At 41.5% G+C, this 17,953-nt stretch overlaps 1 protein-coding gene across 3 annotated transcripts in view; it reads right to left on the bottom strand.

Moving 5' to 3' along the window:
- The window catches only part of robo3 (roundabout, axon guidance receptor, homolog 3 (Drosophila)), a 161,345-nt gene that overhangs the window by 3,262 nt on the left and 140,130 nt on the right, over positions 1-17,953 (bottom strand). For 2 of the 3 annotated variants that reach the window (XM_041802131.1, XM_041802129.1), the window contains 11 exons: positions 15,926-16,112; positions 15,341-15,589; positions 14,748-14,787; positions 13,415-13,554; positions 13,020-13,301; positions 12,606-12,753; positions 10,641-10,859; positions 9,893-10,092; positions 9,333-9,437; positions 7,270-7,437; positions 4,246-4,391 (listed from right to left, as the gene is read on the bottom strand). In XM_041802131.1, the coding sequence (XP_041658065.1) occupies positions 4,246-4,391; positions 7,270-7,437; positions 9,333-9,437; positions 9,893-10,092; positions 10,641-10,859; positions 12,606-12,753; positions 13,020-13,301; positions 13,415-13,554; positions 14,748-14,787; positions 15,341-15,589; positions 15,926-16,112 (1,884 nt within the window). The remainder of the gene's footprint in view (positions 1-4,245; positions 4,392-7,269; positions 7,438-9,332; positions 9,438-9,892; positions 10,093-10,640; positions 10,860-12,605; positions 12,754-13,019; positions 13,302-13,414; positions 13,555-14,747; positions 14,788-15,340; positions 15,590-15,925; positions 16,113-17,953) is intronic. The other variant, XM_041802130.1, reaches the window with a different exon arrangement.

The raw sequence follows: 17,953 nt of genomic DNA on the forward strand, positions 1-17,953 counted from the left end.
AACACAAACAAACAGATTGGTCAGGGCAGCGGTGAAGCAGAAACTCCCGTAACACCCCCATCAGCCCCCCGGGGTCACATGGAGAGATATGAGTCAGTAACACCACAGGAAGTCAGAGAAACCTGATCTGGACTTCCTGTGGAAACACCTCAAACTTTACAGCTCAGGAGGTCAAGCTTTCATGTTCTCGGGAAGGCGTGAAAAGACCGGTACGGGTCACTCTGGGTCATTAAAGAGGGGTCAGATAGTCTGGCTGCTCAGCGGGGGGGTGACCTGAGGGGATATCAGATAAAACGAAAAGAGAGAAAGGAGTGACTGTGCATGCGAGTGTCACTTTTACTGGTTTCTTTGCTACATTCTCATGTCGGACGCTTGTTGAGGTCAGTATGGAGCGACCCGTGACAGAGACATCCTCTCTCTCCATCTGCTCAGAGGAGGCTTTATGATGACGCTTCAGGTTACAGCGATAAAACTTAACAGCTACAGCGATAAAAGGAGCGTCAAAGCTGCTACACTGTCTGTTTCTCATAAAAACAGGCTCATGACGATGACTCAGGCCAATGTCGACTCCACAAAGTGAAGTCTGATTGCATGCTTTCAGTCTGTCTGATTGCTTCTCTGCAGACTTTTTAACTCGGAAACTTTTGTTTCAAAGACAACTTAAAGCATCAGAAACTTAATGTACTTGAGAGCAGAATAGCGATAGTTCTACTTAAATTTTAAAGAACTTCACTCTTTGTTTTTTCAGTCTTAATCTTTTAAGTCTGTTTAGCTTTTCCACTTAAAATATTTTCTTTACCTTAACTTGAAATCTTTCATTAAAATATTTTCAGTGAAAAGCTCTGATATGCAGTAGAGCACTGATCATCAACTGGCGGCCCGGGGGCCACATCAGGCCCCCCAAAGCTTCCTGTCTGGCCCCAGAAAAATGATTAAATTCAGAAGAGGAGGAAAAGAAGATGTTGTGATTTTAAGAGTATCCTTTGCCATTAATGTCTGCAGCTGTTAAGTCCTTCCCACAAACTATTAACACTGAAATAGTTTTAGAATGACTTAACATTTGATCTGTTTTTAGGTTGGTTGAAGTGTTGCAAAAACAACCAGACAAGTGGTGAAAAGGGTTAGAGAGTAGCAAAACTGGGTGATAAGTGGCAAAATGGGTGGTGGAGTGGCACAAAGCGACAAAATTGGCAGGAAAAGTTGTGAAAAGAAGTTAAAATGTGGCAAAAATGGTAAAAATGGAAGAAAGGGACAAAAGGTATCAAAAATTGGTTACAAATTACAAAAAATAGTGCAAAAATGAATGAAAAGGGGTTAAAAAAAGTGGCAAAAATAGAAGGAAAGAGGCAAACATTGATAGGAGTTGCACAGAGAGGATAAAACATGCAGGAAAAGTGGTTTAAATGAGTTAAGTATGGCAAAAATGGGTTAAAAGGGAAGAAAGTATCAAAAATGGGTTAGAAGTAGCAAAAAATGTTGAAAAAATACAATGAAAAGGGGTTAAAAAGTGGCAAAAATGGAAGAAAAGAGGCAAAAATGGATATTTGAGTGGCACAAAGGGCATAAAACATGCAGGAAAAGCAGTTCAGAAGGGTTAAAATCTTGCAAAATTGGGTTAAGAGGTAAAAAGGGGCAAAAAGGGGTTAAAAGTGTCAAAAATCAGTTAATATCTATCCCCAATGAAAATTGGGGATAGCCCATACTCTTGGATTTTCAGGGATCTGGCCAATTCTGTTGTCAGGCCTGTCTCCTTGTGGCCTGCTGCATTATAGATAGTGGGGATAGATCTCACCGGTAATGACTAAAATTGTCCTGTGTTATGAAAGAAAATACAATTACTACTACAATAATATTTCAACTGGACCTAAATATTTATTTAATTTTTGTGTATTTGAAAGTCTGGCCCCCAGAGTTTCTGTTGAGGCTAAATCTGGCCCCTTGTGCAAATGTACTTGATATGACCCCTGCAGTAGAGTATTTCTGCAATGAGGTTGCTTGTTTTACCTTGAAATTGCAATCAGTAATTATATAAAAAAGATTAGTTTTTTTTGTGTTTTTATGCAGGCATGGTAAAACATACTGGGGTCAAATGTTTAAAGCAAGGTCGCTGATGATAGAAATGCCACGCAAAGTCAAAGGGACGCAGCAAATGTGAACTCCACATGGCAAAAAGCTAAACTAGTCAAGTGTTTTGGTCTGATCTGGTTAAAAATGTATAAATAAGATAAGATATTCCTTTATTAGTCTCACCAGGAGAAATTCCAAATTTACAGCAGCTGGAGTGGAGTAAACATGAATAAGTGAATAAATGAATAAACAAAATAGGAAATATAGAAATGTGACTTACAAATCAAAACAACTATAAATACTATTTACAGCGGTACATGTTGAATATATTACGGATTGGAAATAGGGAGACACTTTTATGTACACCAATGTACATACATAAACATACATAATTATATATATAGACATGTGAACAGATTATACATTTGAATAGGGTTTACTGCACAGATTACTTGGTGCAGTTTCTGTTGTGTAGACTAACAGCTGCAGAAAGGAAAGACCAGCACTGCCTCTCCTTCTCACACTTTGGGTGGAGCATCCTGTCACTAATGGAGCTCCTTAGTGCCGTGAGTGTGTGTTGGAGGGATGATTGTCCATGATTGTCTCCATGATTGTCCATCATGGAGGACAGCTTGGCCGTCGTCCTCCTCTCCCCCACCTCCTCCACTAATAACATATATCTAATGCTTGATTGATTAATTATTTACTGGTTGAGTGTCTTGAAAGGTACAGTTTGTAGAATTTTTGTGCCAAAATGTCTCACATTACATCAAACATTCCATCATCTTCAAAACCTGAGAAATCCTTTCATACATTTATAATGAAGGCTGCCATGTTAGACACCCTGACAGGTCACAACATGTTTATCACTACTGTGGATGTTACATAAAGGCTGCTGCATAAGGAAGCATTAGCTACTGGAATCTGCTGTTCTGTTGCTGTACCTCAATCATGTTTTTTGCTGCTTACACTGCAAATTATTAGGTGCTCACCAAGATTTAAAAACTTAGATTAAGAAGTGTTGGATAATTTATCTTGCTTTAAAAGTTAATTTCTTATTTTTAATGTGTAGCTTGTAACAACTTACTTATTTCTAGATTCAACAATCTTATTTCAAGCTATCTTATTAAGTCACACCATCTTGCTGCATGAACAGATAATTTCACTAGTTTTGAGTACCTTTCTTCTCAGATTTAGTGTTTTTATCTTCTATTAAACCCACCTTTTTTGCTGTGTACTTGTGATGGACCATGATTATTCTCTGTCTTCCACTGTGCACTTTGTTGCCTCAGCTCCCCCTGTAATGTTTAACGCCACCCCAACCCTGTTGACCCCTATAAGAGAGTAGCACCACTGTAGACATTTCTAAGCCACGCTGAGACCAGAATAACCAGGTGGGTGAAGCTCCACAGTGCATCTACACATCATCTATTGTCTACTGAAGCTGATAATAAAAATATTTGCCCCATAGCAGATCAAACGATCAGTTTCAGCAATATTTTTTATTCTTGAGTAACTTTGATTTGTTTTTGGCAGCCAGATTTTTGCAGCAGCGTCTCAGAGTTGTATATTTGAAGTATGCGGTAAAGAAGCTCTGCACGGAGGGCTGTGGTTGCATAAACTGTCTTTGAACAACTCTCTCTCCGCTGTCTCCTCCATCTACCTGCTCTGTCGTTGAGGGACGACGTTCAGAAGTACTGCCTCGCTCTACTCCCCCCACAGAGCGTCCCGCTCACCGGCTCGTCTCGCTCTGCCGTAAAAGACAGCGGCTCGTTGTGAGGCAGCCTGCGGGGGGGTGCGTTTAAAGGAGGACTCCCACAGTGAAGAGCCGACTCTGAAGTGCATGCAGAGAGAGGGGAGAACGGTGGGCGTGCACACTTAACATTGTTTTTACTGTAAAAACCTGCTCCGAGTAGATGGTAATGGTAGATCTGTATGTCGGTGTGACGGGGGAATGTGGAGCCTCTTTTTCATGCACCCACACGGATCACATTGTGTGTGTTTTATGGAGCGAGAGTAATGATATGTAGATAAAACTAAAGCACATGAACGTCTCCGTGGCTCTCTTTGTTCCCATGCCTCATAAATATCTAAAAGCATCAATTATTCAAAGCGTTTGAGGTGAAAAGAGAACATTTCTGCTGAAGTTATGAAATCATTAGTGTTGCTGTGCCGTACCTCATTGTGTTTTCTGGCTGAGTTGAGTCCTCGTGAGCCCGTCGAGCCTCGGGAGGAGGAGCTTCCTGTGGTGGAGCAGTTACTGGACATCTGATTCCTGGAGAGGTATCCCGCCTTACTGCTGCCGTACGCCATCGTCTCCTCATCTGAAGAGGAAAGAAACAGGCCAGAGTTTTAGAGAAGTGTGATGTTTAAAGGGAAGAGCTGTGTCTAAGTGGAAAATAAGGTTAATCCATGGCCAAACTTTAATTAAAATTTATCACTGGAGTTTATCCTACTGCGACTCTTTAAAGTCACTAAAAAAGAAGCGAAATGAAACGCTGCTGACCCTTTTTATTTTTAAAACTCTGGGGTAACTCTGTGTGCACAGAAATAAAGGCATTTTCAAAGCAATTAGCTCGCTGACTGGGTCATATCATTGCTAAATGCCCTCTCCTGTTTCATCACACCCCTACCTTGACCTTTTTCTGGAAGAAAACAAACACTTCGACTTGTGGGGATTAATTCATCATGAATAACCAATTACAGGCCCTGCTGACCTTGTTGTCTGTGTCAGCTGCTGTTGTTTGGCTAAATTCAGCACTTTAAAACGTCTCTGCTGTTGTCTGCATGTGAAGGAGGAAAGCTTTTAAGAGGTGGATCCTGTGTTTAGTGATGAGATGAGACAGATCTGGCCTTTTTAAAGGGTGGGGTCATGCTCAGTGTCCATGAAAGGTCATGAGATACATTTTCAGGGGTCTTTGCATGAAAGGAAACAAGTTAAAAAAAACACTTTTATAAAAGAAAACCTTGATGCTTTGATTTATCCTATCAGCATGAGACACATCAGCGACTCAATCAGACTACGTCAGTTATTTACTATAGGTTCTATGCAGATGACGTCATGCAGCATTGGAGCTGGGGGGCAACAAGTGATTTCTGCACACAGAAATGCTACCAAAAGGACATGTTTAGAGCTGTTTACAAGCAATAAAAACATTCTTAGGCTACTTTTGTGCCCTGATAATAGTAAATTTTTCAGGCAAGAAAAACCTTCAACCTGTCTCGAGCCTGGACGAGCGGAGTCATACACTTTTTGTGTACGGTCCGTTTCCACAAAGTGGTCCGGTTTGGTTCAGTACAGTTTTGTCACCATTTAGCACATTAAGCCCTGATCTTGTCTGTGTCTCCACAGCTGATGTCTGTCCAGTCTCACTCACTGTGATGGGAAATCTGCCTTTTCTAGAGGTCTAGATCATTTGGCTCAACTCTGTAGAGCTGATTGTCTGGCTCCCAAATGACTCTTCATCTAGTACCAAGTGGATTAAATCAGTGGTTCTCAACTGGTGGGTCGGGACCCAAAAGTGGGTCGTGGAGCAGTTTTCAGTGGGCCGCGACAAGGTGGCAAAAGTCCTGAAGTCCTTATTGGACGTGTATTGATACCTTTTATTTTACCCTGCTTTACTGTGGAAAGGTTACTTCGCACATCTATTTCTCAACACAGGTGCGTCGGTGGGCAGGGTATCCAACAAACAGTTTAAAGGTGAACACCCGCACACTGTCCAACTTGCAAAAAAAGGATTTATTTATTTGCAACGTTTCGGTACTAGACCTTCATCAGGCAAACAGTTTGTTCAAAAGGCCAGGACATGTTAAATAGGAGGTGGCCTCTCACCTGCAGCCACCTTCTCATCATGTCATCAGAGCTCAATTGATCAAGACAGCAAAGATAAACAATGTCTATTTTCTAACTGATGTCTATTGTTCATCTTTGCTGTCTTGATCAGTTGAGCTCTGACAATTGAGCAGTTTTTATCCAAACTGCAACATATTCATTTAACTAAACTGGAAGGAGGAAAGGACACAGGAACTCAAATGGGAGCTAGCTACTATGGCTAACATTAATGAGTCATTTTGTAGAACAGGTTAATTCATGAATGGCATATCTTTACCTGGTCTCTTAACCCACAAGGTTTATTTAGTTTATGATACCGCTGTTTCAATTAAAAGTGTGAGGATTTATTTTTATTAAAGGGGCTCAGTTAACCTCTTGTTAACTGAGTAATTAGTGATATTGATCACCTCCATGCTGGGCAGATCTGTTAAAGTGTGATAAAAATCACTTTTCTGAAAAGTGCAGGGATTGTATTCAACGTAAGTAGAAATTTTGTGATGATAATTGCAGTTTAGAGATCCATTTAGAGCTGTAAAGTACTAACTTTCCTCAATTCTCTTCCATCCCTAATGGCTGTCCTTGACTTCCTGACCCCCAATAGACATTCAGGATCATGTGATTGCGGACAGCCTATACAAGGTGGTATTATACATTGTTTTTATATTTTATAAGCACATGCTGTATGACGATGATTCATCTGCTGGATAAATGACCCTTTTAAGGTGCTTTTCCTGGCCTTCTCTGAGCTAATTTGTGTTTTGGGTAAACATATTTGTCCATATTTCCCTCTGGTGTTTGGTAAAGTCATAGTCAGTGTCTTCTTGCCACAGCAGCACATCTAGTCCCAGGAATTGGGGCATATTCAGACAACACCTTGGCACCAGATTCTAACATATGTGCTTTCTCTGCCACAGCTGCATCTGTATCAGGGCCATTCATGAGGAATGATCTGGAAAAGGGCCACAAAAGCTTCTTTCAAATGCCCTCTCATGACAAGTTGGAGAAAGTTTTAGGACAGCCTGCCTTTAAAATTTTCCCCATTATCCTTCAACACATCCCACACAAGGGCAAATCTTATCAAGTCTGATGATTTTATTTGAGATTAAAACATCTGGATGGTTCTGTTTTAAGAATGAATTGATTACGATGATTGTTTTCTGCTCAGACTTTATCATCATGTGTAACACTGAGGGTTGAAAACACCGCAGTGCAGCAGCACAGTGTGATAAAACATTACATCACAGTAAAAACAGCATGGAAAGTTCATTTTTTCATCAGTATAAAACGTAAGTGTTGTCTTTTACTGCAAGAGCCCGGTGTCTTTGTAAACTGAATTATGACTGAAAACCTGCGCTGTGTTCAGCTCTTACTGTCTGCGTGTCTCTGTCCTGATCCTTTCTGCTGGTGGCTGCTGCTGCTGTACTCGCTCCTCTCCAGAGACGACACAGCTCCGTTCACCACATTACCGCCCTCCACACTCCCTGGAGGACCCCGCAACCTGTCCTCCTCTGGGGGGGGCTCTGGAGGTGGGGGCAGGTCTGCACAGATAGAGGTAGAGGAAAGCATGCATGAAGAATTAGGTCAATTTTTGCTGCCTTTTCAGCTCATTTTAGAGCTGGGGTTCTGTTACATAACGGCTTCTTATTGCTCTAAAAAAAGGGATCATTTTGTTTTTGTTTGTCTTTCTTTTTTTATGCATAATCGCTGTTGCTGCTTACAGATTTAGTAAACATGCTGAATATAATTAACTCTGATTTCAGCTGCTAAAATGACGGTTTGAATAAAGCTCATATGCTGCATTTTTACCACCGCAGTAGATATTTAGTCACAAATATGTGTTGCAGAATATGTGTGGGTACATGATTACTATAGAGTGTATTTCATTCCTGATTAACAACATATACACAGTTACATAATGAAATAACTATGCAGATGATTTTCTCTTTTGCACACTGGCTGCAATTTAAGCCTCAAAGTGCATCTGACATCTTACAGACATGTCAAAGACGGACAAAATTGCATCTTTATGCTGGCCATAATAAAGGATTTAAAGCCTGTTTTCAGGCCCACTTTGCCCCCATCAACCAGGGTGGTATTCTCCATGAGAGGATTGCTGTGACCAGTTATTGTCCAAGTTACTGTGCAAAAACATGATCATTTTACTGCTCCTGTTCATGTCTGAGCCTCCCTGACTTAAAATCATTCATATCCAATATGTCTAGCTTTTGTTTCATATCAAACTTCCTTGATATATTCAAACCAAGACTGAGCTCAAGGATTTTCAGTCAGAATTTCATCCATATTCTTCTTCTCTGTTTTCTTTTCTTGTGCTGCAAATCAGCAAAGTAAAGAACAGCTTTAAGGACCTAGGCTGAAAAACATTAGAATATAAGTTTACAGAGCCCACACAGAACTTTCCCCTGTTCAAGAGATCATTTCTCGTGGGCATGGGAAAGTTTTTTTGGGGGAAAAAACTATCTTGTGCATACCAGAAACATAGTCATTAACATGCAAATCTATCTCAACTGTATGCAGAACTAAATTAAGCTCACGCAAAACTATCTTGTGTGCACCAGAAATTTAGTCTTATGCATGTGAAACTACCTTGTAAGCATGCAAAACTAAGTGGTGCATGCCAGATATGTAGTCATGTGCAAGCAAAACTATCTGGTGTACACCGAATATGTAGTGCACGTGCAAAACTATCTTGTTTGTATGCAAGAAACTATCTGGTAGGCACCAGAAATGTAGTCATGAACATGCAAAACTAACCAGTGAACATGCAGAACTATCTTGTGCGCAAGCACTTAGTCTTACTCTTGTGAAACTACCCTGTGCGCATGCAACACCATTCTCTGCATGCAAAACTATTTGAGTACACCAGATACGTAATGGTGCACATGTAAAACTATGTTGTGTGCATGCAAAAACTATCCGATGCACACGAAAACTATCTTGTGTGCATGAGAAACGTAGTCGTATGTATGCAAAACTTGCTCATGGGTACAAGAAACTATCTCATGAGCACAATAAAGTTTTGTGTGCACAACAGGAACTACATTTTTCTGCAACTATCCCTTTAGAGACTTCATCGCAAAGAGACCACCAGCTGATGCCATCATCCTCTATGCTTGTTTGTCTTTTAAAGTCACATTTGATGATGCAAGTTTCTGTGAGATCTCATGTCTAATAAATCTAAGCCTTAATTGTTCGGAGAAAAATCAGATCTCATGGTCTGGAGGATTATAATGCTAAAAGCCAGCTCAAACTGAACCTGATGTCTGTGGTCTCCCTTGATTTAAAAAAATATTAAGATTTGAAAATAATCTACTGTGAAGCCAGCTTCATTATCAAAGTGATGCCTGCATTTTAAAGAACCGTAAATAAAACCAAATTTAAAAAGAAAAACATGATTAAACTGAGTTGCACTCACCTCCTTGTAAATCTCTTCTGTAAGCCGAAGTCTTTGACACCTTTTTCTTCACCCGTGATTTCTGGTTTGGAGGCGTGCAGGAATCTGCCGGGGAGCGGCTGTGGACTGTGAGGGGGAGAGACAAACACAAAAACATCAGAATGAGACTCTCATCCCTTGAAAACTAATTTGTATGAAAGCAAATCAGTTCATCTGTTGCGCCATTGAAGAAAAAAAAAGAACAAAAAATAATCTATTCTTTTTTAAAGATTATTGATTTAAATTTGTAATTGTTAAACTGCTAGTAACATTAACTTTTGTTTATCAGTCTTTCTCTTCTATTTCTGTCTAGTTTTAGACTGACTCCATAACTTAAAATCATTTGATGTCTTTAGTGCTTACAAATATTTTGAATCACAAATGATGAGTCTACAAAGCTGCAGGGTGACTAAAGCCATGACCGTTCAGCTTTCCTGCTCTCCTGCTCTTGTTAGCTTGTGTTAGCCAAGTGTTTTTATGTATTGTGACCATGTTTGGAGCAGGCTTGTGTGTGTACACTGACACTGCAGCTCTCTCCATACCCGGTGTGTTGTTGCTGACGCCATCTTCGTTCAGAGCTGGCCCCGGGCCGTTGAGGCAGCGGTGAGCGGGACTTTGGCACTGCAGCGTGCCAGCCTCTGATGAGCCGTGATGCTGTTGGCCTGAGAGGTTGGGGTTGGACTGGGTGAGCGGCGGGCTCGGCGCCTGGGGAACTGGCACGGGACCGCAGGGTAACCTTCTGCTGTGGGAAGTGAGGACAACATGTTACTGGGAGAGGACAAACCAGAGGAATCAGAGCCTAAAAAGGTTTGGAGGGAGATTGTTAAGCAAAGTATTTAAGAAAAGGGTTTTGTTTCTCCTTGTTTGGTCCCTTATGGTTTGTCCTTTGTGATTTTTACTCTGGTTTTGACAGTAATTACTTTATATGTTAATAAATGTTTATCATTGAGCCAAGGTATTAACAATGGGGTTGACAATATCACCATAGGATTGTAAGAAATATCTAGAATGACAGGCAATCTTTATATGTTAAAGGGGCTTAGCTAGGATCCTAGTTTAGTACTAGAATCTTCTAGACTCTTGTCTCCCTTCATCTGGGTAGATTACACCAGGAGGTCTGCAGGATTGAGCAATTTATGACATTGATCACCTCCATGCCAGGTAAACTGCAGCGTACACATCCATTTAGAGCTGTGAAGTACTAACTTTCTTCCATTCCCATTCATTCCTATTGGCTGGAAGTCATCACACACAGCACGTTTGTTTGCATGTTTGAGTTTGTTCACATACCGTGACAGCTGCTGGCTGTCGAGTTGGTTGAGGCGTGGGATGTCATGGGGGGCACGGGTCTCCTCGTGGGGCGACGGGGTGAGTGTGGCAGTGGACTGGTGACTGTAGGAGGTGGCTGGAGAGGAGGCGTTGTTCCTCTGAGGAGGAGGGGGTCCGTCCTCACAGCCCTCCATCAGGTAGGTCCTCTCAGGCAGCGGGGGGCACCACTCCTCCTCGGAGCTGCACCAACAGAGAGAAATGTTACAGTCAGTACATTTAGCATGTACTGTATTATACTATACTATATTTAGTTATCTGACTGTTAATTCTACTTCAGATATTTCCAACAATATTAAAAAACAGATACATTTTTACTTTTTATAGCTGCAACTGGACTCATCTTGTCATGGCAGCCACTGTGACAGAAACAATTCCCTACTGATGCTGCTCTAAAATGGTCATCAAAATCAGTATATTTAGATGCATTTAGAGAAAAGTGGCATTATTGTGCTAAACAAACTAAAACTGGACTTTTTATACTCATGCAAATGTGTAAGTCCAACCTGGTACTAAACTTGAGCTGAGTAAATGTTCTTGAAGTTGCAATAAAACACCATGTTGGAGGTTAATTTACTCTTGAATGTGTAGACCTCAATCTGACCAAGCATATAGCGCTGCCATGTAATTGGGATCAGCTGATCTCATGCAAGTCCTCATCAGCTGATTCGAAGCATGCCATTGGCTGATCACACTCATTCTGTCATATTTAAGCTACTCCTGCCAGGCTATGCCCTCTGCAAGCTACTTTTTGCAACCCTCCTCCACCCCAGCTTCTCCTTCATTCTGCTTCTGACTGAATCAGTGTCATTCTGCTGTCACTGATGCCAGGTTGTGCTGCTTCTTCCCCTGCCTCAGGCTTTCCTTGTAAGCACAAGAGAGGTAGGAAAATTTGCTGTCCATGCTTGATAATTTCCACATAGTCTTGCAAAAGGGTAGGGGGACTCCAGAACAGCTGCACCACAAAATACAAATAATGGCAATAAGTGCAAATTAAATAACTACTAAAAAAAGAAAAATACTCATATCTGCAAATTGTGTGCTTCTTCATAAAGTGGTCCTGACTGAACTGGACTAAGCATCCTGCATACATTCCACAGTTTTCCTTTTGGGCTTTGACCCAGAAGTAAAACAGGATAAATGCTATCCGTTACAGCTTTATATGGCCTTGGATGTCATCATTATCTTGGGGGATAACGTGCATCTTATTTGTTCCAGTAGCAAAAAGTATCGAGAACTAAAGAAATGCATAGAGCTGTAAAATTGTTCATGTTTTACCATTTGACTTGCAGTTAGTTAGCTGATAACTGACTGCATGTCATATAAGAAAGTCCATAGTAAATAACTGGTTGGGACGGTATAACCACCTTGTCCTGTGCAGCTGGCCATACTTCCTGCAGTAACTTAAGTCTTTGGTTGCTTATAAACCGGGACCATATCCAGCTTAATATCTGAATCCAGCTTTGACTGTAGCTCATCTTAACTGTGTATGTAAAAGAGCTGACTTAGATGATACAGTGTAAGAGACGGAGCTGTATCTTTGTGTGTTTTTAAAGAGGAGCAGCCTGTTGTCTCTCTGCTGCCTTTAATTCCAGCTCACTATGAGGCCACTGAAAGATTAATGCTGCTCTTTCAGGCTGCGCTCGAGTTAGAGGGCCTTGCCGTTGGCAAAACTGCAGGAGGCTAAGCTTCCACTTGGGTGGGAGCGCTGCTGTAATCCTGACTGATCGTCTGCTTTAAGGTTTCAGAGAATGACTGTTGAGTAGGAACATAGATAATTGTGTTCAACGGTTTGAAAAAACAACTAAATCACTAAAGCAATTGACCACAGTCGAGGTAATTCATTTTCTAAAGCCGGAGGCGCCCCAGGTTCAATACTTGGTGTTCCTGCAGCGGGGTTATATTAATTTAGAGAGATGTCTGACTCACCCCATGTCCATGTCCTCGTGCTCATGAGGCAGCTCGTCCTGTTCACACTGCTCCAGCTCTCCGAGGGGAGGAGGAGGGGGCAGCGAGTCCATCCAGGTCAGAGACGGGGTCTTCACAGCCTTACCCATCGGCTTCTGCTTTGGCTTACCTGCAAAACAAACCAAAGATGATTCACATGAAGAAAACACTATGACATACTGAGCAAGTTAGAGCTCAGATTCACACCTCCAAATATGCTGATTCATGGAGAGGTTTAAAGTATCTTCACAGCACGATAATAAAGAGAAGCTGTAGCATCTGGAGGTAGAAAAAGGGCCAGGGACACTAAAAATGCATTAACAATAGCTAAAAACATGCAGATCTGGCTCTGTTTCAACTGAACAACCACAGCAGAGTCCCCAGTCCCTCCCTAACCATTGCAGCGGTCCGGCTGGGCGTACTGGGCCCCTGAAGGTCCCGGCTGGGTGATCCAGTGCCCATCGTCCTGCTGCTCCGCGCTGTGAGCTGATGTCTGTGTTTGGCTGTTGTAAGGCATGATGGAGGTGGAAGCGTAGGGCGTGGTGGAGTTGTGCTGGGCGTAGGTGAAGCTGTGCAAGTCTTCACTGGTGGCGTCGATGGTGCTGTAGATCGGACCTTCGGTGGAGCCGCTGATGCTGTACTTCTCCGTCTGATTCAGGTAGTTGGAGATGCCAGCTTCTACATGGGATAAAGGAATAGTTACCACTTGGTTAGTTGGTGATTTAGCAGTGTCTGAACATGCAGCAGAATCCCCTTAAACATCACCATATTTTTGTTAAACTCCATCCTACCATTGTAGTATCGCTCAGCTGTGCTGTGGTTGGTGCTGCAACAGTTGACGGCCTCTTTGCCGCTGTGGACCAGGTTGGTGGTGGGCCAAGAGTCCGCCAGCCATGGGTAGTTACCCATGTTTCCTCCTAGCACGCCAGGCCTAAAGAGACAATATAGAACGTTTACAGGTTGTAATCACTTGGTACATTCCTTTTTGGAGTGGAAAATATCACTTTATCCACAGTGCAGGAATATTAATATGAAAACAATCTGATATAAGCTAGCAGCAGCTCAGCTCAAAGCCCCCTGAAACACAACTTCATTTTGTGTTTTTCCAGTGTTTGACATTCAGGTTTGTTTTTGTCTGAAGCAAAGACCTTTCCAAAATAATCCAGTTCTAGGAATGTGCATTTCAAAGACAATAACTCTTTGAAATCGCTGCAAGTAATTTGAAGAAATCTGAATATTTATGCTGCTGTTACATTTCTTCAGTAGAGCTGAAAATCCTCTAAAAAGTCAGTGTTTGTCAAGATTAAAATTACTTGTTGCAATTAATCTCAGTATTTCTGTAGTTATTTGCAACTAATTGCATCCCAATAATGAGCCCATGCAGGGATTTCATGGGGATTAAATAATGTTAGATGTCTATTTAAAGTAAAACTAGTATTCAAAAGTCATTGGCACTAGCTCAGATAACATCCAAATAAGGGTTGTCAAAACATTTCTAATCCTAACTAATGTCAGAATTTCTCTAGTTAATTGTGGTAAATCACATCCTTTTCCCTGCATTTTAAAATTCCACTATTTTGCATTCAGAACTGTTTTTGTATCATAATAGATTTTTCTGTTGTCTTGAATTAAAGGCGACTTAGTTTCTGTTTGGCTACAGAACTGCTAGATTGAAGATGATGACATGAATTTGACCTCAGAAAAGGAACTTGCTATGGATTGTAAAGGTAATAAGTGACAATAAAAAAGCTTATATTTAATATCACAAGGTACAGATTACTTTTGACTTTTGACTACCTTTGTCAGGCTTTTTTAACAAAAAAATGTTACCCTGGCCTGGCTATAAAACCCTCAAGTACCACCTCGATCTTTGATTACAAAATAGGGCCTTCGATAGTAGTAGTTCAAAAACACTCAAGTCCAGATGCTACCGAGATAAAAGCTGCATGAAGTCTTAGATTTTATAATAAATGCATGACTGTTTGAATCCTCAAAAACCATTTCCTTTCCTGTCAAAAATTCCATCCAACAGACAAGTCAACTTGGCTGCACAACTTTGAATTAATGATGCAAATACATAAGAGAAATAAGGTGGAAGTATGATACTGAGAGACATTTACTGACCTTCCATTGAGTCCTGATGCCTCTCCATGAGGGAAACCAACTGCAGGAAAAAACAGAGACAAAGTGTGATGAGTCACATGACTCAGGGGTGTTACATTTTAATGCTCCATATCTGCTGGCAATGCTTACATTAAATTAATACAGCTCATTCCTCAGATGTGTTTTCAGTTCCTTTTACTGGAATAATAGTATCCTCAGTGTACTGATAATATCAGATATAGCAAAGAAGTATTAATAACAAATCTGTGTCTTCATTTATTTAACAAAGAGTCCTTAAGTCATGAAACATGCCCATATAAACAAGCACAGTTGCAGCAAAAATATCAATGTAAATGACAGTGGAATCATATCTAAATTTTGGAGTCTCACATGAAAACACAGAGCTCTCCAGGTCAAATCAAAGTAAGAGCAGATATGGGGCATGTTAAGGTTAATCATATCAGTAAACGTTTTATCTAAAGGTGGGATGATTCTGGCTACAATCCTAATGCTTGCTTTCATGACTAAGCTGTAAAACACCACGAGACAGCAGACACCCGGAGCCTGAGGTCAGTAACAACACGTCACTTCACATCTCCGTCACTCGTCCTCACCTGCTGGCGTGTAGGCGAAGGAGGCCGTGTAGTGGCTCAGCTCCTTCCTCTTCTTCCTGCGGCAGTAGATCCAGACACTGAAGCCCATCAGGATGACCCAGCAGGCTCCGCCGATGCCCGCAATGAACGCCGGCTGCTTGACAACGTCGGTGATCTGTTCGGCCAGGCTCACGCTGCTCTCCTCGCCGCTGTCACTGGCGCTGCCGCTGTCTCCACTGCCGGAGACGGAGGGCTGCTCAGCTGGTAACTCTGGGGGAAGGGGAGAACGCAGGGAGGAGGGAAGTATTACAAACAGAATCGTTTCTTTGTTGAACATCAAGTTTAAAACTTGAATTTCCTAACTAAGCCATCACTTTGAAACACATGGAGCTAAGGCTAATAAGTGATGAAAGGTTGTTGAAATGTTTGATTGGGGGTTTATGTCAGAGTCCACGAGTAAAATCAAATCAAAGGAAGAGCCATTCAACAGGTGATCCTGACTAAACTAAAGGAATCTTTCAGTCCCTCTTAGGAACTTTTAATAAAAGTATCTTCCACCTTTGCTCATTTATTTTATCAAACTTTTTTCTGAATGTTCTGACTCACTGAAGAGGACAGACACCGGCTGACTGCGTGTGCCGACTCCAGCGCTGGTCACCGCTGCCACCTCCACCTGATAGAGCACGCCAGGCATCAGGCCTTTCAGCACCGTGGACAGCGTGACCCCGTCCACCGTCTTGTTGATGTAGTATCGAGTCTGGTTGTCTCCACCGGCGCTGCCCACACACCAAACCTGGTCAGAGACACAGAGAGGATTTTATAATTCAGTTCACTCGGTCCCTGGTGGGATCATTTAGACACTGTCAGTCCATACTCCTTGTCTGAGGGAGAATTTGCATTTTTATTCACTGATGAAATTCTCAACTATAGGCTGAAATATCAGATCGGTTCAAACGACATCAAAGCTCAGTCCGATACTCCCTGTGCTGAATGTACAGCCATCATTGAACTTGGCTGCTAACCAAAGTGCTGAATTTCACGTTTGAAGTCTTGGAAACACAGCCTGAAGATTTATTTTTCAGTCGAGGATTTATTTTTGCATGAGGAGTGAATGAACAAAATATGAGTGTCATGTTCCTGCAGTTTCACTGCAGCCTTTTTTCCAGCTGTCCTTCAGTAACCTGGCCTTCCTCTTATCTGCATATTTTTGTTAAAAGTGTAAATTTTATTACAGAAATCAAATTATTCTTATCATTCTAGGCACTGAATGCAAGTTCTGTTTGAAAAGCAGGGGAGGAGGAGTATAACTGACCTATTTTCAGTTAATTTCACCCCACAAATATTCATTTATCTCTATCCGTTGCTCTGGAGAGCCACTAGGTTTTACTATGTTGTTCTCTTTCCATAATTTACAGCCATGTAGCTGTCAGTACATGAACAGGATCTTCATTACAGTCAATGATATGAAATAAACTTCAAGGCTGACATTACATGATGTAGGAAGACACAGAAAAGAAGTATTCCCAGAACCGGCACATCTTCTGTTAGAACATGCATTATTCCACTAATACAGGAGACTCAGAGTGGCAGCTTAATGTATTTGTTGTTTTGCAACACCTAACTGCTGATTTAGAGAAGTTTTCTGTTGTTCTAGGCAGAAGAAGTCACCAGCCAGAGAACACATCGTCTCTGGAAACTATCACATGTTTAAAAGTGAATTATAAGTGACCTTTTGTTGGCTCTCTGATTGGACTGCAGGGCTTCTTCCTGTTACACACTCTTTCTCAAGGATCAAGTCTTTTCAGTGCCTCACAGTGAACTTCTGACCTTAACTCGATTACTTTAATGTGGTGAAAATGTGCTTAGTCTGTCTGCAAGAGCAACTAAAGATATCCATGACATAACTTAGGATTATTTTATCATCCTCTTTCCTAAACCAAAGGTTAATTATGAAAATGCTTTCATTGGATTTGACTCTGTGGATAAAAGACAGAGAAAACATTTTCAATATAGACGGACTGACTTGTTCTTAAAGTTTCTCAGAGAAACCTATGAGGGATTCATGACACACTCTTAAACTGCTTAACTGTTCTCTCCAGTGTTCTTAAAGGCCACATATTATGCAAAATACACTTTTTCAGGCTCTTCTAATAAAAATATTTGCCCCTGGCCTGTCCACGATCCCCCTATGAATTAGAAAAGTCCATCCCAACCCTCTCTTTCTCCACCTTTCAGAAAAAATGTGGTGAAACAAGCCATTCTCAATGTTTCCCCTTATTATTTCGGGTAGGGAGTTAGCCCCGCCCCCAGGTTTCGTTGGCCCTCCCAGTTGGATGAAAGCTCCGCCTTCCTCTCCCAATCCACCCCTCAGCTGGTAGGTTTAGAGGGGGATCGGGAGCACCACATTTATTAAAGCACATTATCTGAGAGGGGCGGAGTCAGGGGTGGAGTCAGACAGCTCAGTAACATTTAAAGCCACAGACACAGAAACAGCTCATTATGAGCAGGGCTCAAACAACGGAGTTTTTGTCCAATACTGGAGTGTTTTTTCAGCAACAAACTTCACACGCATGTTTCAGGGATCTCCGAGACCAAAATAAACTTGCCTTTAGGGGGTAAAATATGCAGCCTTTA

Source organism: Cheilinus undulatus, linkage group 12, assembly GCF_018320785.1.
Source record: "Cheilinus undulatus linkage group 12, ASM1832078v1, whole genome shotgun sequence".
In the NCBI taxonomy this organism is placed as follows: Eukaryota; Metazoa; Chordata; class Actinopteri; order Labriformes; family Labridae; genus Cheilinus; species Cheilinus undulatus.